Source organism: Trachypithecus francoisi, unplaced genomic scaffold, assembly GCF_009764315.1.
Source record: "Trachypithecus francoisi isolate TF-2019V2 unplaced genomic scaffold, Tfra_2.0 Lachesis_group19, whole genome shotgun sequence".
Classification (NCBI taxonomy): Eukaryota; Metazoa; Chordata; class Mammalia; order Primates; family Cercopithecidae; genus Trachypithecus; species Trachypithecus francoisi.
In genome coordinates, this window is record NW_022681464.1 from 41,737,401 (window position 1) to 41,760,726 (window position 23,326).

Genomic DNA, 23,326 nt, shown 5'->3' on the forward strand with positions numbered 1-23,326 from the left:
GGGATGGCCTACCCACAGAAAACCTTTCTGGCAATATCTGCCCTACTCCAGCCAAACACCAATAGAATAAACACGCCACCGCCCCATGGTTTCAGTGGATCCAAGCCGGGAGTGTATCTGCCATCCACCACGTGCCACCTAACACAACCAGGTGGGTGGTCCGATTCCAAACCAGAGTCGTGTCTGCAGGGTCCTGCAGTGAGCTAAGCTTTCACCTTCACCCAGCAGCAATGAAACACAGTAGCAGTGAGGCAGTGCAAGGCAGGCCATTTAGCACAAGTGTCAGTAAGGCCCTGAGGGAGCTGAGCCTCTTCCCCCGACCATATGAGCAAAACTGAACAAGGCAGGTCAAAGCAGAGCTTCCCTGGTGCCCTTACTAGTATTAGTCAGCCCCAGTGGGGAGCTGAGCCTCCACCTGACACCTGGTGGAAAGGGGTAAGATGTGGGAACAGTTGACACTCTGCTCCCTCCCCTCCTCTTTTCTGGTGTCAGTGGGGCCCAGTGAATAGCTGAGCTTCACCCTCAGCCTGCAGCAACAAGGCAGTGTTAGCTTCTGTTTTCCACCACCCTGGTGGCAGCAGAGCCCAGCAGGCAGCTGATCTCACACTCCCAATTGGAGGCAGTGAGGCAGAGTCAGTTGCTGTCCTGCTTTCAGTGGGGCCCAGCATGAAACTGAACATACATGGCCACCCAGAGCTTGTGCTAAACCTCAACAGGAAGACTACATGCCAAAAAATGAAGATTAAATAAGCCCCAGAGTCTCATCGTATCGTATCCAAAATGTTCACAATACAACCCAAAATCACTCATTAACCGCAACATGAATGAGAAAAACAAACCACGATGTCAGCACTAAACTAAATCAAATTTTAGAATTTTCTGACAAGAATGTTATAGCAACTGTCACAAAAAGTACTTCCACAAGCAATTATGAATTCTGAAACAAATGAAAAAGTAGAAAATATCAGCAAGTAAATAGATGTTATTTAAAAATACAACAAATGGAAATGTACAGAACTGAAAAATGCAAAAACTGAAGTAAAAAACTTGCCGAATGGGTGAAAAAAACTTGCTCAGTAGTAGGGTGAAGATAACAGAGGATAGAATTAGCACACTTGAGGACATATCAATAGTTTATCGATTATGAACAACAGAGAGGAAATAAACCAGAAAAAAAATGAACACAGCCTCAGGGACCTATGGGAGTCTAACAAGTGAGCTAAGTGTCATACAGAATCCCAAAAGGAGAGGAAATACAGAGTGAGACCTGTCAACTGTGAATTCTATATTCAGCAAAAATGTCCTTCTGGAAATGAGGGAGATATAAAGACATTCTCAGATGAAGGAAAACTAAGAGATTTGTTGCTAACAAATTGACCCATAAAGGATGGCTGAAGAAATTTCTTTAAACAAAAAGGAAATTATAACAAGGCTTAGAACATCAGAAAGGAAAGGAGAACATCAGAGTGGGAACAAAGAGGGCTATAAACTATCCTACTTCTCATGCATTTTTAAAATCACCGGCCGGGCGCAGTGGCTCACGCCTGTAATCCCAGCACTTTGGGAGGCCGAGACGGGCAGATCACGAGGTCAGGAGATCGAGACCATCCTGGCTAACACGGTGAAACCCCGTCTCTACTAAAAAATACAAAAAACTAGCCGGGCGAGGTGGCGGGTGCCTGTAGTCCCAGCTACTCGGGAGGCTGAGGCAGGAGAATGGCATAAACCCAGGAGGCGGAGCTTGCAGTGAGCTGAGATCCGGCCACTGCACTCCAGCCTGGGCGACACATCGAGACTCCGTCTCCAAAACAAACAAACAAAAAATAAAATAAAATAAAATAAAATAAAATCACCTTTGGTGAGAGAAGCAAAAATTATATCATCTGATATATTGCTCATTGTACGTAGAGGACACACTTAAGACAATTACATTTTAAAATGGTGGTACACCCCCACTCCTTAAATGTGGTCTATGCAGAGTGACTTCCTTCCAAAAAATAGTGTGTAAAAAGAGAAGAAGCAACTTTACACCCAAGAAATCTGACCTCAGTCAGGTGATCGGGTTAATACTAGCAGTGATGAGTCATGTTGATAGTATCCAAGTACAACCTTGATACGATAAAAACAGCCCTTTGTCTGTGTGGTCTTCCTCCAAGAACACATAATTCCAATCAAAACATGAGAAAAACATCAGAAAAATCCCAATCGAGGAATATTCTGTAAAATACCCGAGCAGTACTCCTTGAAACTGTTCAGGTCATCAAAACTAAGGCAACTGTGAGAAATTATCAGAGCAGTCTAAGGAGACTCAACTACTATATTAATTTCCCAGTGCTGCCATAACAAATGACCACAAATTGGGTAGCTTAAAAGGTGGAAATGTATTCTCTCACAGTTCAGGAGTCCAGAAGTCAGCAGGTAGAAATAAAGATGTCAGCAGGTAGATTCCTTCTAAAAGCTCAGTGGGAGAAACTCTGCCATGCCTCCCTCATAACTTTTGGTGGTTGACAGCAGTCTTGGCATTCCATGGCTTACATGCCATTTCAATCTCTTCTCCCATCTTCACATCATCTTTACTCATTTTTAGGTGCCCCCTAAATCCAGGATGATTTAGTCTCACGATCTTTAACTAGTTATATCTCTAAATGCCCTATTTCCAAATAAGTTCAAATTATGAACTTCAGGGCGGGCATGAATTTTGGGGGACACTGTTCAGCCCCCTACAATTACTAAATGTAATGTGAAATTCTGGATAGGATCCTTGAACAGAAAATGAACATTAGGTTAAAATGAAGGTAATCTGAATAAAGTATGGACTTTAGTTAATAATAATGTATCAATATTGGTTCATTAATTGTAACAAATGTACTACATTAATATTAGATGTTTATAATGGGGGGAGCAGTGTGGGGCATATGGGATCTGCCTATACCATCTTCATAGTTTTTCTGCAAATCTAAAAGAGTTCTAAAATTAAATATTTATTTTAAAATTGTTTCCAGGATCTTACCAGTTTTTTTAAAACTACCACTTTTCAATGGTAAAATAATTTCAGAGTAAAATAGGTAAAATTTAGGTATGCCAGAATATCAGGATTATCTTTCCATTTTAAAAATGAAATCTATGCATGCATCAGTGATCCTCCTTTAACTTATGTGATTCTGAATTCAAAGAACTGAGAATAAATAGAACTATCACACTCATTTGAATAGCTACTACCTTAAAAAAAAAAATTGCTGGTGAGGATGAGAAGAAATCAGAAATCTTGTGCACCACTTGTGGGAAGTGGGGTTATAAAAAATGCTACAGCCACTGTAGAAAACAGTATGGTGATTCCTCAAAACGTTACAAATAGAATTACCATATGATCCAGCAATTCCACCTGTGGGTACATGGCCAAAAAATTAAAAGCAGGGCCTCATGGAGACATTTTACTCTCATGTTCACAGCATTAATCACAATAGTTAAAACATGGAAGCATCCTAAGTATTCATCAACAGATGAACGGATAAGCCAAATATGTTTATACATATAAGGAAATATGATTCAGCCATAAAAAGGAAAGAAATTCTGACATATGCTACAACATGGATGAACTTCAAGAACATTATGCTAATGAAATAAGCCAGTCACAAAAGGATAAACACTATATGACTCCACTTAGTTATGGTCGGAATCATAGAGACAGAATAGAATGGTGGTTGCTAGGGCCTAACAGGGAGGGGAAATGGGGATTTACTGTTTAGTAGGCATACAGTTTCAGTTTTACAGATAAAACGAGTTCTGAAAACAGATGCTGGTTATGGTTGTTCAACATTATGAATATATTTAATACCACTGAACTATACACTTAAAAATTGCTAATATGATACATTTTGTTATGTGTATTTTACCATGATAGAAATATAAAAACTTTTAAAGGAATACATATCATTAATTTTTAAGTGTGAGGATAAAAACTAATAAAAGTACATATCATTTATTAGTAAAACATCAATATCAGTAAACTGCAATAAGTTACACATGTTCTGTAATATCCAGAGAAACCACAAAGCCATACAAAGCAATATACTAAAAAATTCTATAAATAAAACAAGATAGAATCCAGAAAGATAGGCTGGGCACGATGACTCATGCCTGTAATTCCAGCACTTTGGGAGGCTGAGGCGGGTGGATCATGAGGTCAGGAGTTCGAGATCAGCCGGGCCAACAGTGAAATGCCGTCTCTACTAAAAATACAAAAATGAGCCAGGCATGGTGGCGGTCACCTGTAATCTCAGCTACTCAGGTGTCTGAGGCAGGAGAATCACTTGAACCTGGGAGGCAGAGGTTGCAGTGAGCTGAAACCACACCACTGCACTCCAGCCTGGGTGACAGAGTGAGACTCCGTCTCAAAAATGAATACATAAATAAAATTTTAAAAACAAAATTATGTGGGATGCAACTAAAGCTGTGCTGAGAGAAAAATTTATAGCAGTAAATGCTGATGATAGAAATGAAAGATCTCAAATCCACTGTCCAAGTTCCTACCTCTAAAAACTACAAAAATAAGAGCAAAATATACCTAAAACAACCTGAAGGAACAAATTAATAAAGATAAGCAGAAATAAGGATTAAAAATTAAAAACAGGAAAATGATAAAGATCAGTGAAACAAAAAGTTGCTTTTTTAAAAAAGCAATAAAATCCATAAACTCCTAGAAAGACTAACAAAAATAAAAAGATGACACACATCAAGGATATCCAAAGTCAAATGGGGTATCACTAGTATAGTACTTCCATTAAAGGGATAAAAAGGATTACTGTAACAACTTCACAGCTAATAAATTCAAAACTTAGAATGTACCAATTCCTCAAAAAACGCTAATTACCAAAATACAAGCAAAATGAAATTGACTAGCTGAATAGTGCTACAGCCATTAGAGAAATTGAATCTATAATTTTAAAGTTTTTAAAAGCTCTCCAAGCCCAGATGGTTTTGCTGGAGAAAACTAGCACACGTTTAAAGAATTAAGAGTAATCTAGAACAATCTTTTCTAGAAAATAGAAGAGGGAGGAATACTCCCTAACTCATTTTATGAAGCTTGTATTAATACCCTAATACCAAAAAAAAAAAAAATTATAAAAAACAGAAGCCCTAGAGACCAATATCTCATAAATTTAGAATTTAAAAATTATCAGCAAAATAACAAATCTAACCTAGCATTTATTAAAAGAATTATATACAATAAACCAACTGGGGTTTTTTTCAGGCATGCAAGGTTGATTTAACATTAAAAAGATCAATCGGCCAGGCGCAGTGGCTCAAGCCTGTAATCCCAGCACTTTGGGAGGCCGAGACGGGCGGATCACGAGGTCAGGAGATCGAGACCATCCTGGCTAACACGGTGAAACCCCGTCTCTACTAAAAAATACAAAAAACTAGCCGGGCGAGGTGGCGGGCGCCTGTAGTCCCAGCTACTCGGGAGGCTGAGGCAGGAGAATGGCGGAAACCCGGGAGGTGGAGCTTGCAGTGAGCTGAGATCCGGCCACTGCACTCCAGCCTGGGTGACAGAGCAAGACTCCGTCTCAAAAAAAAAAAAAAAAAAAAAAAGATCAATCAATGTAATTAGTCATATCAACAAGAGAAAACCCATACAGTCATCTCAATTGATACAGAAAAAAACCTTTGACAAAATCCAGCACCGAGTCATGATAAAAACTCTCAGAAAACTAGGAAAAGAGAACTTACTCAACTTGATAAAGATTATCTACAAAACCTCCAGCTAACATCATTCTTAACAACGAAGGAATGAATGCTTTCCCTCTAAGAGCAAGAATAAGGATGCCCACTTTCATCAATCTCAACATACTACTGTAATATTAAGTCACTGCAGTAAGGCAAAGAAAAGAAAAGGCATACAGGTTATAAAGGAATAAATAAAACAGTCTCTATTTGCAGATGACCTAATTATTTACATACATATTTCATAAAATAAAAATTTAAAAAGACCTAGAACTAATAAGTCAGTTCAGTAAGATCACAGGATACAAGATTAACACAAAATCAATCACACTGGAACATTGGTACACATTTTAAATGTGGAAACCGAAATTAAGACCAAAAGTAAAAACATAATACCCTTTACAGTCACTCTAAAAATAAATACTTAAGCATAAACTTAAGTAAAGCTTTACAGGATCTATACGTTGAAAATTACAAAATGCTGGTGAAAGAAATTAAAGAAGACCTAAAGAAATGGAGAGACATATCATTTTCATGGATTGGAAGATAATACAGTAAAGATATCAATTCCCCCCAAATTGATATATGGGTTTAATGCAATTCCTGTCAAACTTCCAGCAAGTTACTTTGTAAACATGCATAAGCTTATTCTAAAAATATATATGGAAAAGCACAGGTGCTAGAATAACTAAAATGATATTGAAAAAGAAGAATAAAGTAGGAGGAATCACTTTACTAGATATTAAGGCTGATTATATAAAAGGTAGAGTAATGAAGATAGTATGGTGTTGGTGGAAGGATAGACACTTAGATCAATGGCATAGAATAGAGAACCCAGAAACTGACCTACACAAATAGGCCCATCTGATTTTTAATAGATTTTTATTGTAAACTATACGTAACATAAAAGTATGTTTTAACCATTTCAAAGTGACAGTTCAGTGGCACTAAGTACATTCACATTGTTATGCAACCATCACCATCATTCATACCCAAAATCTTTTTTCTCATCCCATACGGAGACTCTATCCCCGTTCACCCTGCCTTTAGCCACTGGCAACCATTCTTCTCCTTTCTGTCTATATGAATTTGGCTATTCCAGCAACCGATTTCGAGAAAAGTACAAAAGCAATTCGATGGAGGAAGCTTTTTCAGTAAATGGTGTTGAAGCAATGGATGTCCATAGGCAAAATAAATAAATAAACCTCGATCTAAACCTCGCACCTATTCAAAAATTAACTCAAAATGGATCACAGACTTAAGTGTGTAGTGTAAAACTAAAACCCTTAGAAAATAATGTAGGAGGGGGACGGAGTAAGATGGCCGAATAGGAACAGCTCCAGTCTCCAACTCCCAGCACGAGTGACACAGAAGACTAGTGATTTCTGCATTTTCAACTGAGGTACTGGGGTCATCTTACTAGGGACTGCTGCACAATCGATGCTGGTCAGCTGCTGCAGCCCGACCAGCGAGAGCTGAAGCAGGGCGAGGCATCGCCTCACCTGGGAAGCGCAAGGGGGAAGGGAATCCCTTTTCCTAGCCAGGGGAACTGAGACACACAACACCTGGAAAATCAAGTAACTGGCACGCCAATACTGCGCTTTAAGCAAACGGGCACACCAGGAGATTATATCCCATACCCGGCCGGGAAGGTCCCACGGCCACGGAGCCTCCCTCGTTGCTGGCACAGCAGTCTGCGATCTAACCGCAAGGCAGCAGCGAGGCTGGGGGAGGGGCGCCCGCCATTGCTGAGGCTTAAGTAGGTAAACAAAGCTGCTGGGAAGCTCGAACTGGGTGAAGCTCACAGCAGCTCAAGGAAACCTGCCTGTCTCTGTAGACTCCACCTCTGGGGACAGGGCACAGCTAAACAACAACAACAAAAAAAGCAGCAGAAACCTCTGCAGACACAAATGACTCTGTCAGCTTTGAAGAGAGCAGTGGATCTCCCCACATGGAGGCTGAGATCTGAGAAGGGACAGACTGCCTGCTCAAGTGGGTCCCTGACCCCTGAGTAGCCTAACGGGGAGACATCCCCCACTAGGGGCAGTCTGACACCCCACACCTCACAGGGTGGAGGTGTACACCCCTGAGAGGAAGCTTCCAAAGTAAGAATCAGACAGGTACACTCACTGTTCAGCAATATTCTGTCTTCTGCAACCCCTGCTGCTGATACCCAGGCAAACAGGGTCTGGAGTGGACCTCAGGCAATCTCCAACAGACCTGCAGCTGAGGGTCCTGACTGTTAGAAGGAAAACTATCAAAACAGGAAGGACACCTACACCAAAACCCCATCAGTACGTCACCATCATCAAAGACCAGAGGCAGATAAAACCACAAAGATGGGGAAAAAGCAGGGCAGAAAAGCTAGAAATTCAAAAAATAAGAGCACATCTCCCCCTGCAAAGGAGCGCAGCTCATCGCCAGCAACGGATCAAAGCTGGTCAGAGAATGACTTTGACGAGATGAGAGAAGAAGGCTTCAGTCCATCAAACTTCTCAGAGCTAAAGGAGGAATTACGTACCCAGCGCAAAGAAACTAAAAATCTTGAAAAAAAAGTGGAAGAATTGACAGCTAGAATAATTAATGCAGAGAAGGTCATAAACGAAATGACAGAGATGAAAACCATGACACGAGAAATACGTGACAAATGCACAAGTTTCAGTAACCGACTCGATCAACTGGAAGAAAGAGTATCAGCAATTGAGGATCAAATGAATGAAATGAAGCGAGAAGAGAAACGAAAAGAAAAAAGAAGAAAAAGAAATGAACAAAGCCTGCAAGAAGTATGGGATTATGTAAAAAGACCAAATCTACGTCTGATTGGGGTGCCTGAAAGTGAGGCGGAAAATGGAACCAAGTTGGAAAACACTCTTCAGGATTATCATCCAGGAGAACTTCCCCAACCTAGTAGGGCAGGCCAACATTCAAATTCAGGAAGTACAGAGAAGGCCACAAAGATACTCCTCGAGAAGAGCAACTCCAAGACACATAGTTGCCAGATTCACCAAAGTTGAAATGAAGGAAAAAAATCTTAAGGGCAGCCAGAGAGAAAGGTCGGGTCACCCACAAAGGGAAGCCCATCAGAATAACAGCAGATCTCTCGGCAGAAACTCTACAAGCCAGAAGAGAGTGGGGGCCAATATTCAACATTCTTAAAGAAAAGAATTTTCAACCCAGAATTTCATATCCAGCCAAACTAAGTTTCATAAGTGAAGGAGAAATAAAATCCTTTACAGATAAGCAAATGCTTAGAGATTTTGTCACCACCAGGCCTGCCTTACAAGAGACCCTGAAGGAAGCCCTAAACATGGAAAGGAACAACCGGTACCAGCCATTGCAAAAACATGCCAAAATGTAAAGACCATCGAGGCTAGGAAGAAACTGCATCAACTAACGAGCAAAATAACCAGTTAATATCATAATGGCAGGATCAAGTTCACACATACAATATTAACCTTAAATGTAAATGGACTAAATGCTCCATAAAAGACACAGACTGGCAAATGGATAAAGAGTCAAGACCCATCAGTCTGCTATATTCAGGAGACCCATCTCACATGCAGAGACATACATAGGCTCAAAATAAAGGGATGGAGGAAGATCTACCAAGCAAATGGAGAACAAAAAAAAGGAGGGGTTGTAATACTAGTCTCTGATAAAACAGACTTTAAACCATCAAAGATCAAAAGAGACAAAGAAGGCCATTACATAATGGTAAAGGGATCAATTCAACAGGAAGAGCTAAGTATCCTAAATATATATGCACCCAATACAGGAGCACTCAGATTCATAAAGCAAGTCCTTAGAGACTTACAAAGAGACTTAGACTCCCATACAATAATAATGGGAGACTTCAACACTCCACTGTCAACATTAGACAGATCAACAAGACAGACAGTTAACAAGGATATCCAGGAATTGAACTCATCTCTGCACCAAGCGGACCTAATAGACATCTATAGAACTCTCCACCCCAAATCAACAGAATATATATTCTTCTCAGCACCACATCACACTTATTCCAAAATTGACCACATAATTGGAAGTAAAGCACTCCTCAGCAAATGTACAAGAACAGAAATTATAACAAACTGTCTCTCAGACCACAGTGCAATCAAACTAGAACTCAGGACTAAGAAACTCAATCAAAACCGCTCAACTACATGGAAACTGAACAACCTGCTCCTGAATGACTACTGGGTACATAACGAAATGAAGGCAGAAATAAAGATGTTCTTTGAAACCAATAAGAACAAGGATACAACATACCAGAATCTCTGGGACACATTTAAAGCAGTGTGTAGAGGGAAATTTATAGCACTAAATGCCCACAAGAGAAAGCTGGAAAGATCTAAAATGGACACTCTAACATCACAATTAAAAGAACTGGAGAAGCAAGAGCAAACACATTCAAAAGCTAGCAGAAGGCAAGAAATAACTAAGATCAGAGCAGAACTGAAGGAGATAGAGACACAAAAAACCCTCCAAAAAATCAATGAATCCAGGAGTTGGTTTTTTGAAAAAATCAACAAAATTGACAGACCACTAGCAAGACTAATAAAGAAGAAAAGAGAGAAGAATCAAATAGACGCAATAAAAAATGATAAAGGGGATATCACCACCGACCCCACAGAAATACAAACTACCATCAGAGAATACTATAAACACCTCTACGCAAACAACTAGAAAATCTAGAAGAAATGGATAATTTCCTGGACACTTACACTCTTCCAAGACTAAACCAGGAAGAAGTTGAATCCCTGAATAGACCAATAGCAGGCTCTGAAATTGAGGCAATAATTAATAGCCTACCAACCAAAAAAAGTCCAGGACCAGATGGATTCACAGCTGAATTCTACCAGAGGTACAAGGAGGAGCTGGTACCATTCCTTCTGAAACTATTCCAATCAATAGAAAAAGAGGGAATCCTCCCTAACTCATTTTATGAGGCCAACATCATCCTGATACCAAAGCCTGGCAGAGACACAACAAAAAAAGAGAATTTTACACCCATATCCCTGATGAACATCGATGCAAAAATCCTCAATCAAATACTGGCAAACCGGATTCAGCAGCACATCAAAAAGCTTATCCACCATGATCAAGTGGGCTTCATCCCTGGGATGCAAGGCTGGTTCAACATTCGCAAATCAATAAACGTAATCCAGCATATAAACAGAACCAAAGACAAGAACCACATGATTATCTCAATAGATGCAGAAAAGGCTTTTGACAAAATTCAACAGCCCTTCATGCTAAAAACGCTCAATAAATTTGGTATTGATGGAACGTACCTCAAAATAATAAGAGCTATTTATGACAAACCCACAGGCCAATATCATACTGAATGGGCAAAAACTGGAAAAATTCCCTGAAATCTGGCACAAGACAGGGATGCCCTCTCTCACCACTCCTATTCAACATAGTGTTGGAAGTTCTGGCTAGGGCAATCAGGCAAGAGAAAGAAATAAAGGGTATTCAGTTAGGAAAAGAAGAAATCAAATTGTCCCTGTTTGCAGATGACATGATTGTATATTTAGAAAACCCCATTGTCTCAGCCCAAAATCTCCTTAAGCTGATAAGCAACTTCAGCAAAGTCTCTTAATGTGCAAAAATCACAAGCATTCTTATACACCCGTAACAGACAGAGAGCCCAATCATGAATGAACTTCCGTTCACAATTGTTTCAAAGACAATAAAATACCTAGGAATCCAACTTACAAGGGATGTCAGTGACCTCTTCAAGGAGAACTACAAACCACTTCTCAGTGAAATAAAAGAGGACACAAACAAATGGAAGAACATACCATGCTCATGGATAGGAAGAATCAATATCGTGAAAATGGCCATACTGCCCAAGGTTATTTATAGATTCAATGCCATCCCCATCAAGCTACCAATGAGTTTCTTCACAGAATTGGAAAAAACTGCTTTAAAGTTGATATGGAACCAAAAAGAGCCCGCATTGCCAAGACAATTCTAAGTCAAAAGAACAAAGGTGGAGGCATCACGCTACCTGACTTCAAACTATACTACAAGGCTACAGTAACCAAAACAGCATGGTACTGGTACCAAAACAGAGATATAGACCAATGGAACAGAACAGAGTCCTCAGAAATAATACCACACATCTACAGCCAGCTGATCTTTGACAAACCTGAGAGAAACAAGAAATGGGGAAAGGATTCCCTATTTAATAAATGGTGCTGGGAAAATTGGCTAGCCATAAGTAGAAAGCTGAAACTGGATCCTTCCTTACTCCTTATACGAAAATTAATTCAAGATGGATTAGAGACTTAAATGTTAGACCTAATACCATAAAAACCCTAGAAGAAAACCTAGGTAGTACCATTCAGGACATAGGCATGGGCAAGGACTTCATGTCTAAAACACCAAAAGCAACGGCAGCAAAAGCCAAAGTTGACAAATGGGATCTAATTAAACTAAAGAGCTTCTGCACGGCAAAAGAAACTACCATCAGAGTGAACAGGCAACCTACAGAATGGGAGACAATTTTTGCAATCTACTCATCTGACAAAGGGCTGATATCCAGAACCTACAAAGAACTCAAACAAATTTACAAGAAAAAAAAAACCCATCAAAAAGTGGGCAAAGGATATGAACAGACATTTCTCAAAAGAAGACATTCATACAGCCAACAGACACATGAAAAAATGCTCATCGTCACTGGCCATCAGAGAAATGCAAATCAAAACCACAATGAGATACCATCTCACACCAGTTAGAATGGCAATCATTAAAAAGTCAGGAAACAACAGGTGCTGGAGAGGATGTGGAGAAATAGGAACACTTTTACACTGTTGGTGGGATTGTAAACTAGTTCAACCATTATGGAAAACAGTATGGCACTTCCTCAAGGGTCTAGAACTAGATGTACCATATGACCCAGCCATCCACTACTGGGTATATACCCAAAGGATTATAAATCATGCTGCTATAAAGACACATGCACACGTATGTTTATTGTGGCACTATTCACAATAGCAAAGACTTGGAATCAACCCAAATGTCCATCTGTGACAGACTGGATTAAGAAAATGTGGCACATACACACCATGGAATACTATGCAGCCATATAAAAGGATGAGTTTGTGTCCTTTGTAGGGACATGGATGCAGCTGGAAACCATCATTCTTAGCAAACTATCACAAGAACAGAAAACCAAACACCGCATGTTCTCACTCATAGGTGGGAACTGAACAATGAGATCACTTGGACTCGGGAAGGGGAACATCACACACCAGGGCCTATCATGGGGAGGGGGGAGGGGGAAGGGATTGCCTTGGGAGTTATACCTGATATAAATGACAAATTGATGGGTGCTGACGAGTTAATGGGTGCAGCACACCAACATGGCACAAGTATACATATGTAACAAACCTGCACGTTATACACATGTACCCTAGAACTTAAAGTATAATAATAATAAAAAAATAAAAGAAAAAGAAAAAGAAAATAATGTAGGAGAAAATATTTGTGATCTAAAACTAAAGAGTTCTTAGAGCTTGACATCAAAAATGTGACCCATAAGAAATAAAACTGATAAATGAGACTTCATCAAAATGGAAAACTTACATTCTAAAAGCCCATGTGAATAGGATGAAAAGACAAACTAAGGACTGGAATGAAGCATTTGCAAAACCACATATCCAACAAAGGACTAATTTCTAGAATATATAAATAAAACACTCAAAATTCAACAGTTAAAAAAACAATACAGTTTCAAAGTGGGCAACAGACATGAACAGACACTACCAAAGAGATACAGATTACATTTCACCAAAGAGATAAACAAATGGCAACTATGCCCATGGAAAGATGTTCGACATCGTTGGCCATTATGGAAATGCTAATTGAAACCACAATTACATATGACTACACACCTGTAAGAATGGCTAAAATAAAAACTAGTGACAACACCAAATACTGACAAAGATACAGAGAATTGGGGTCACTCATGCATATCTGGCGGGAATGTCAATAGTGTAGTCACTCCATGAAATAGTTTGGCAGTTTCTTAAAAAAACTAAATCTCCAGCTGCCATATGACCCGGCATTCATACTCCTGGGCATTTATCCCGAAGAAATGAAGACCGTGTTCACACAAAAATGTGTACACAAATGCCAATGGCAGCTTTATTTATACAGTCAAAAACTGGCGGGGTGGGGGGAAAAAAGCCTAGGTGTCCTTCAGCAGGTGAGTGACTACAGAACTGGCCCCTCTATACCGTGGAATACCACCCAGCAATAAAAATGCAGCAACTTGGGTGGATCTCTAGGGATTTATGCCAAGTTGGGGGAAAAAAAAAAGCTAGTACAAAAATGTTTCCATTTGTTTAACCTTTGTGAAATGACCAATTTATAGAACTATAGAATAGGGTAGTGCTGCCGGGGTAAAGGATGGGGATAGGATAGGATGGGGAGAAGGAGTGAATGTGGCTGTAAAGGGGCGGCAGGGAGTGCCTTGTGGGGCTGGAAATGTTCTGCACCTTCCCTGAATGGCTGTCAACATTCTGGTCGTGATACTGCACTAGAGTGTTGAGTTTTGTGAGATGTTGCTATCGAGAGAAATCGGTGTAGGGTGCACAGGATGCACCTGTATTATTTCTTACAACTACGTGTGAATCTGTAGCATCTCAAATGAAAGTTCGATTAAACAAAAAACAAAAAAAGAGGGCACACTTGCATCTTCCTCACAGTGGAGAGGCCAGGACAATGATTGAAGTAACCAAACTGAAAGTTACTCGTTGATGGGGATGGAGGTCAGCGATGGTCATTCAGACTCTTTTAACCCAGCATTCTAGCCTGGGGTGGAAAAATTAAATTGAGCAGTAGTTTCCTGTGACTTGCTTTTATTTTATTTTATTTTATTTTATTATTTATTTTATTTTATTTTATTTTCGAGATGGAGTTTCACTCTGTCGCCCAGGCTGGAGTGCAATGGTGTGATCACCACCCACTGCAACCTCCTCTTTCCGGGTACAAGCAATTCTCCTGCCTCAGCCTCCCAGGTACCTGGAACTACAGGCACACACCACCATGCTCAGCTCATTTTTTGTATTTTTAGTAGAGATGGGGTTTTGCCATGTTAGCCAGGCTGGTCTCGAACTCCTGACCTCAGATGATCTGCCCGCATCAACCTCCCAAAGTGCTAGAATTACAGGCGTGAGCCACCGTGCCTGGCCGTGACCTGCTTTTATTAAGGGGCAGAGACTTGCAATGAAGTCAGCCTTAGACACTTTGCAAAGCATGAGGCAAACTGAGAAATGTGACATGGGCTGATAATCCCATTCAATTTTTTGGCAAATGCAGAAATAAAACCTGACTTCTTTTGGATTGAGAGTAACATGGCCAACGACAAGGCAGTATTAAACATGCAGCTGCGCCGTGGCCAGCCTTGATGTGTCAGTAACAGTAACTACCCTAAAATGGAGCTGGTAGCTGTGGCCTCAGTGGGCTCTATGTAGTGGAGCACTGCGGCTTCCCATCCTGGGAGGAGCAGTCCCGTCCTCCCGGGGCCTCAGCTTCTTGTCTGTGTCAGACAGAAAAACAATTGTTTTTATCATAACTTCAGTCATGATACAGTTTTGTGGGATATATTTCGTCAAGGTAGAATGAATTATTTGTTGCCTGGTTGTTGAACATGCATTTTTACCTTAGATCAGGATAGAGTACTAAAATTACATTACTTTCTCCTTTTTTTTTCAGTCATGGTTCATCAGAATGTATTAAGATTCAGAACCAAAGGTTATATGAAATTGGAGGAAATATAGGTAAGCATACTGTAATAATTTCTACTGCTCAATTCTCTGATTATTCTAAAAGAAATATGTTCATATTATCATAAAGGTATATTTTATAAATCTCTCAGATAAAAACTAAAAATCAGTAGGTTTCTGATATTTTTATCTCATGTGACAACAGTTGCACAACTTTTCTAAAATATTTTCAAAATTTAAATGAGAATATTTTAGTGTTGATATGGAGTAGGCTTGGATCTTTTCCTGTTTTTGTTGTTGTTGTTGTTTTGTTTTGTTTTTGAGACAGAACCTTGCTCTGTTGCCCAGGTTGGAGTGCATTGGCATGATCTTGGCTCACTGCAACCTCTACCTCCCAGGTTCAAATGATTCTCCTGCCTCAGCCTCCCTAGTAGCTGGGATTGCAGGTGCCCCCCACCATGCCCAGACAATTATTTTATTTTTAGTAGAAACGGGGTTTCACCATGTTGGCCAGGCTGGTCTCGAACTCCTGACCTCAAGTGATCCACCCACCTCAGCCTCCCAAAGTGCTGAGGTTACAGGTATGAGCCACCGTGCCTAGCTGGCTTGGGTCTTTTCATTGTGACTTGAAGTTGGAAAGTCTCTCTGGAGACTCAGTGCAAAACAAAGCAGAGAATACTATAAGAACTTTCAGAAGCATGACACCATTTTTATTAACTTCCCTATTTTCACTCTCCTCCCAAATTCATTCTTTCTGTTTCCCTGGGGGAGCAGGGGAGGGATCAACAAGACTTCCCCGCTTGGTCTGTGAATATCCTCACAGACCCATGGGCGCTCTGTGCTCCCACTGAGGGCAGCGCCTCCTCTCGCCCGCACCTTCCACTCTCCCACACCCTCAACCTTTCCCTCCCAGCTGCAGCATTTCCATCTGCATTTTAAAAATTGGCAATTTCCCTCACCTTTACAAAATTCTTTCTTGGCCCCCTTTAAGTCTACTCCCGTTTCTCTGTTCCACCTTACAGCAAAAGCTTCTTGAATCAGTGTCTACACTCCAATTTCTTCCTCCTTGTTCTCTCTTGAAGCCACTCCAGGCACGCTCTGTCCCTCAGCACTTACACCAGAATCGCCCTCTTGTCATGGTCACCACACAACTCGTCTGTTTTTAGAACTGCCTGAGTTGATCTTTCCCTCCTTTGAAGAACACTTTCTTCACCTGACTTCAAGGACATCCTAAGCTTCTGACTGTCTTCCCACTTTTCCTGGCTGTGCTGCTGGAGCCCCTGTGCCCCTTATTTCCTGTCCTCTCAGCCTCTCAAGGTTGGAGAACGGTAGGGTTCAGTCCTCGGAACTCTCCTCTATTTGCACTTACCTTCCGTGGTGAGCTCAATCCATCTCACTGCTTTAAATACACCTGGATGTGGACGCCCCTGAAATTTCTATCCCACGGGTCCCGTCAAACACTAAACCTGTAAATCCAATCACCTGGCAGGCTTGGATTTGGGGCCTCTGCACGTGCTCTGACTTCTCCCCAGGATGCCCTCCCTCCAGACAGCCTCACTTCTCAGTCCCTGGCCTCTGCCGGTCTTTGCCGATAAATCAGCTTCTCAGCGAGACCCCCCTTCCTCGCACCCTCCCGAACACGCCTTCCATGCTTGGCCTTTCTCTCATGTTCTTATCACCGGTGGACTTGTTATTATATTTGTTTGTTAGTTGCCTTATGCTGCTCTTAGAATGTTTTTGACTGATACATGGCTGTAAACCCAGCCCCTGGAATAGTGCCTGGCACAGAATTAATATTTGGTAAGTGAATGAATCAAACAACCGAGCGTGCAGGCAGCTCTTGGTCGTTTTGTTGGAGACTTCAGCATACATTTCAAGCACACTGCACGTAAAGACTTTCGAATACGTTTGCTCCAGGGAATGATCTTTTAGTTTTTACCATTTTGGGATTTCCTACCTATGGGCTTTACATCCATAGTAAAGAAACAAAATGACCATTCCTAAAATGAACTTGACTTGAATCTTCTCTAGCTCTGGTCAAGTACCTATCTATAAAACCATTGGAGGACATGTATTAGCATACAAATGATGAGTTTATACCTAAAACAAGTTTTTGCCATAGTTTTCTTTTCTTTTTTCTTTTTCTTTTTTCTTTTCTTGGAGACAGGATCTCACTCTGTCACCCAGGCTGGAGTGCAGTAGTACGATCTTGGCTCACTGCAACCTCGGCCTCCCGGGTTCAAGTGGTTCTCCTGCCTCAGCCTCCCCAGTAGCTGGGATTACAGGCACCTGCCACCACACTTGGCTAATTTTTGTATTTTTAGTAGACATGGGGTTTCACCATGTTGTCAAGGCTGGTCTCAAATTCCTGACCTCAAGTGATCTGCCCGCCTCAGCCTCCCAAAGTGCTGGAATTACAGGTGTGAGGCACTGCACCTGGCCCTTGCCATAATTTTCTAATTGATACCATGAAGCAAGGGAACAATTTGCCTGTGATGGTATGTCTGCTTTCTTCCACAATTTCACATGAGATTTATTTGATATACCCATACTTCACAGTCTTAAAGAAAGAAAGAAAGAAAAAAAAGGAAGGGAGAGAGGGAGAAGAGGGAAGAAGAGTTTGTTAAGAAACCTTAACATATGCCTATTTACTTTGGCCAAGAGAACTATATTAACCTTATTTGAACCTCACAAACACACACATACACATATGTGTGCACGCACACACACACACACACACAAATGTACACTTATTCTCTGATCTTTTTCTTTTAGGAGAGCATTGCTTGGATCCAGATGCTTATATATTGGATGTATATCGTATAAATCCTCAAGCAGAATGGGTGATTAAACCCCAACCAAGTTCTTAAAATATCCTCAAGATAGCTGCTATCACGTATTATATGCCAAAAAGATCCTACATTTTGGTAGGGAAAAAACAACACTATGTTTGCCATATTTGTTCCTACAGCCTTCTCAGTATTTCTGGCCCTCAGCAGTGGACATTGTCAGCATGAACTATGGAAGGGGCACTGGTTCACCAATTCAGCTGAAGCTTTTTCATGATAATTTTTTTTTTTTTATAAAAGTAAAGGAAAGATGATGTGGTCCTTCCAGAAGAAAGACCAATCTAGAATGTGGAACTCTAATCACTTCTAGTATTTCAGCTTCCTAGCAGAAATGAACTTGGCCCTAGACCGAGGGATAAGCAATGTTCTTTATGTAGCCAATGCTACCCAACGAAAGAGGTGAAAGAGACCCTTTTTTATACTTAATGTACATACATTGACTTTTTGAGCAAGAATGCCAGAAATAGCCTTCATTTCTACCCTGCAAAATAATCCAGATCTGCTTTTTAAAGAGAATCAGTTTCTAAAGTGAAACATACAATATTTATGCTCTGACTGACTCCTGAATTGGAGGAGGAAGAACTTCTGTTTAAAGAAAACTGTATTGTTATGTACATCAGGCTGTGTATTGTGACTGTCAGCATTCTGGTGCAAATGAACTTTTCTCTATCATCAACTGTGGAAAATTGATACTTTTAAAGCATATTCTTCTATGAGCACAGGTCCCCCTGGTGAAGCTTAGTTTGACAAAGGGTGTCATATGTATTAACATTCACAGAGCCTCTATTTTCTCGTTATGGTTATGGTGCTCAGTATCTTTCCAATTGCCAGGCACACAGCCTTCCTTTTCTGATCAGACGTACCATTTTTTATATTTCACAACTATAGACAGTCATTTCTGCAGTCCCAATTTAAAAATGCAGAACTGCTTTATCCAAGAATGCTGAAAAATATTATTCTATCCAGGTTTTATAAACTGTGAAAGCAGATTTTGCTTTTGCTTGTTAATCATAGGCATGGCCGAGCATTGTGGATTAGCCTGAGGCTGAAAATCAGATACATGTCTGGTAAGATGACCACTGTTTCACTGTCAACAGCCTGCAGAGCCATTTTCCAGACCTGTGACCGCCCAGAACACATAGTCCCCACATTTCTCATTTGGAGCAAATCTAAAAGGTTCTGAGGGATTGGACAGCTCTGCCTTTCCTCTTGAGACTGTGGATATAGTCCTTCTCGGGTTAGCTGGAATTGGGGACAGAGTTCTCATGTATCCCAGACAAGATTTTGATGAATTTATATTGGTTGTAGTGAGGCCCAAATGACTCTCTCTTAACAATTCAAGCAGTAGACAGAGTTGCTCACAAATACAGAAAACATCTTTTTGTCTACTTCACAGGTCTCAAAACGTGGTAATATTTAAGCCCATTTGTAGAAGAAATCTTTTATATGCTATATTACACCTTAGTATCTATATGAAACATTGCTTATATTAAAACATGTAGATAACTTGCTGGAATTTAGGATTTTGTTATATTTTTATAGAAAACACAAGATCCATTCATTTGATTTGTTCATTTGAGAATTTTTTTTTTTTTGCCTGAAAACCCATTAAAAAGAAACGTGCCTTCTATATAAGTTTATATTTATTCCTACATTTTATTCATTTTTAATGTATGGATAATTGGTGGCACATGACTACATCATGAATTTCTAGAGTCTGAAAAAAATGCTTTTATCATTTTTGCAATTCAGACAACAGGGGTGAACATTTCACTTTATGTAATTGCCACGTCCCAAGATGTAAAATGGCAGTAATTTATGACCACATACGGAAGAAATTCTTCAAATAGCTACCTTATGTTTCTGCATATATATGAAAACTGAGTGATATTTCTCAGTGTATTTCCTTGCATTCAAATAGTTCAATTCTGTTATGTTTATGTAGATAATTCACAAATCTCTTCATTAAATTTTTTATTTGAGAATTTTTATTTCTTTTGACCAAAAACACATTAGAACGTGTGAGTAAATTCTGAAGGTTTTAAGATTTACTTCAGTTTGTCACCAGTTTCAAATAAATCCCTAATAGGTGACAGGTAAAATACAATTTCTTGTCCACTTTCATGTGGTTTTACATGGCAGAGACGTAGCTGAGTCAATAAGTATAATCACTCTAGTTTATTCAAGGATGTCTGGCAACTTTCAACTTCTATATATATATATATATATAGAAGACCATGTCAATACTAGTATCATTGGATATAACTTTTATTCTTAATCAGAGGGCGAATTGATTAGAGAAGAATTTTTAGTAGATACACAAACTGATATTTGTGTGATTAAACAGGTTCTTTTGACCAATTTTATTCTTAAGAATAAACAAACCCCTACAGTTAAAATGCAAAGATGCCTGTCATCTAAGTATTAAAAGAATTTTTGCCTTATCAAGAGTTGTTTTTAAAAAGTTTAGTGAATTCATTGCAATTCTTTGCAAACAAAAGAAGGGCAGATACTGGGCTTCTACTTGCTATCCTTCAGAGCCTCTCCCCCTCACCCATTCCTAGTGCTCTTGGTATACACTTGGGAAAATTATGTCCTCCAGGAGAAAGTGGTAGAGGGAACTGACATTTTAGGAATGCTTATTCAGGAAAAAATCCTAGAGTTGATTCCTTTTTTTCCTCCATTCTGCAAAAGAAGATCCCTTTGTTAAGCAGCTCACTTGGGAATATGATTCTTGGAGTCAATGATCTCGAAACAAACTGGATTATCAACTATTTACAACGTCTATACAGTATAAACTACCTCACTCGCCTTTCTTGGGAAAAAAAAAATGAATGGACTTTAACAATTGTTGTTACCAACTGTGCCTGAATCTTATTATTTAAATCCCTTCAATTCGCTTTCAGTGTATGTTTAATAATATACATTTAATGATGAAAAACGTTTTCAGCAAAGCTTTAAAAGCAGAAATACTGTGTAACTGTGATCTGTGTGGTATACTCTGAGAGAATTCTGTGTCCTGCTCATTGTCTTGAGTTTCTAACCACGTGCAGACGCGAGTGTTCAGGAGTAGGAATTAATGTCCATCTTTTCTTTCAGGCATTTTCATCTGGTGTCCACCTATTTCACTTGACTGAAAGCTCACATGAGTTAAAATGTCCCTTCTTCCTAGCAGGCGTATTTCAACTGTTCTTCATAAACGTTTATTTGCCTTAAAAGACTTTGTGTTAAGGGATTAAATAGTTTCTCTGACAGGCAGTTTTTAACTGTTTTCCACAAATAAAAATAATATGACATGGGATTAGAAGGTTTGTTTTCAAGCATTTTTAACAGTTTTACACACTTACATACACCTTAAATTTTTTTTTCTGTCAGACATTTACCAACTATTTTCTAAAACTAATTTGATTGACAAATCATGACACTAGAAAACACCAATGTTTTAAATCTTTGCCCATCTCAAAAGCTAATAATGATTCTTCTATTCCATCAGCTTTATTGTTAAGTAGAATATGTATGTTGCATTTTATCCTTAAGAAATAAAGAGAAAAACACTAAAAACATTGTATGAGAATTCTTCTACTTGGCTATTCCAAGGGCACAGTGATGCTAGGGATGATTTTTGCCTTAAGGAAATATTTGTCAATACCTGGAAACAGATGTTTCCAAATGTTCTTGTTTTTGAAGAGTAACTTACTAGGTTTTCACCACCAGGGGGTGAGAGGGTGCTGCCAGCCTCTGGTGGGTGAGAAGCCAGGGATGCTGCCAATCCCACTCCAGTGCACAGGACAGCCCTGCAACATAGAATTATCCAGCCTGGCCCTGGCACAGTGGCTCACACCTGTAATCCAGCACTTTGGGAGGTGAGGTGGGTGGATCACCTGAGGTCAGGAGTTCGAGACCAGCCTGGCCAACATGGTGAAACCCCATCTCTAGTAAAAATACCAAAATTAGCCAGGCACAGTGGTGTGTGCCTATAATCCCAGCTACTTGGGAGGCTGAGGCAGGAGAATCACTTGAACCCAGGAGGCGGAGGTGGCAGTGAGCCAGTGAACCACTGCACTCTAGCCTGGAAGAAACAGCAAGACATTGTCAAAAAAAAAAATTATTCAGTAGTGCCAAGATTGAATAAATGTGCCCTGAGATAACAAATAAGGTAAGAGTGTCTGTTTTTGCTATTTTTGTTTAACACTGTACAGGAGATCTTATCTAGGGCTATAAATCAAGAAAAAGAAAAGGCAGAAAGTGTTGAAAGGAAGAAGTATAAAAATGTTTAATTTGCAGATGATATGACTATATGATTATGTAAAGGAAATCATAAGGAATTAGTAGTTAAAATTACTAGAAGTAATAAGTACATTTAGCAACATCACAGGATACAAGGTCATTCACAAAAATCAATTGTGTTCCATGTATTAGCTATAAAGACAGCTGGGAAAGAAAATTATGAAAGCAATACCACTTACAATAGCATCAACAAATATAAAATATAGAAAAATAAATTTAGTGCAAGATAAGCAGGGCCTAATTACTGAAAACTATAAACATTGCCAAGGGAAATTAAATATGAACTCAATGAATGGAAGGATAGTCCACGTTCCTGAATTGCAAGATTCAATGTTGTAAGGCATGCATTCTCCCCCAAAAGGACCTGCAGACACAACAAAATCCAAATCAAAATTCCAGGAGTCTTTTTTGTTGTAGAAATTGAGAAGCTGATTTTAAAATGTATATGGAGACTATCTGGGGGCATGGCTCCAAGATAGCTGAATAGGAACAGCTCCAGCCTCCAGCTCCCAGCATGAGCGACACAGAAGACAGGTGATTTCTGCATTTCCAACTGAGGTACCAGGTTCATCTCATGGGGGCGTGTCAGACGGTGGGTGCAGGACAGTGGGTGCAGCCCACCGAGCAAGAGCCAAAGCAGGGCAAGGCATCGCCTCACCCGGGAAGCACAAGGGGGAAGGAAATTCCCTTTCCTAGTCAAGGGAAACTGTGACACACAACACCTGG

General features: G+C 39.9%; 1 protein-coding gene across 8 annotated transcripts in view; it reads left to right on the forward strand.

Annotated features, from left to right (window-relative positions):
- ARHGAP28 (Rho GTPase activating protein 28) overlaps window positions 1-21,865 on the forward strand; it is a 209,741-nt gene extending 187,876 nt beyond the window's left edge. For 5 of the 8 annotated variants that reach the window (XM_033178291.1, XM_033178295.1, XM_033178294.1 and 2 more), the window contains 2 exons: window positions 15,454-15,518; window positions 18,240-18,417. In XM_033178291.1, the coding sequence (XP_033034182.1) occupies window positions 15,454-15,518; window positions 18,240-18,334 (160 nt within the window). In that variant the 3' untranslated portion in view covers window positions 18,335-18,417. Of the gene's footprint in view, window positions 1-15,453; window positions 15,519-18,239 lie in introns of all 8 variants that reach the window. The other 3 variants (XM_033178290.1, XM_033178292.1, XM_033178293.1) reach the window with 1 other exon arrangement.
- The last annotated feature ends 1,461 nt before the right edge of the window (window positions 21,866-23,326 follow it).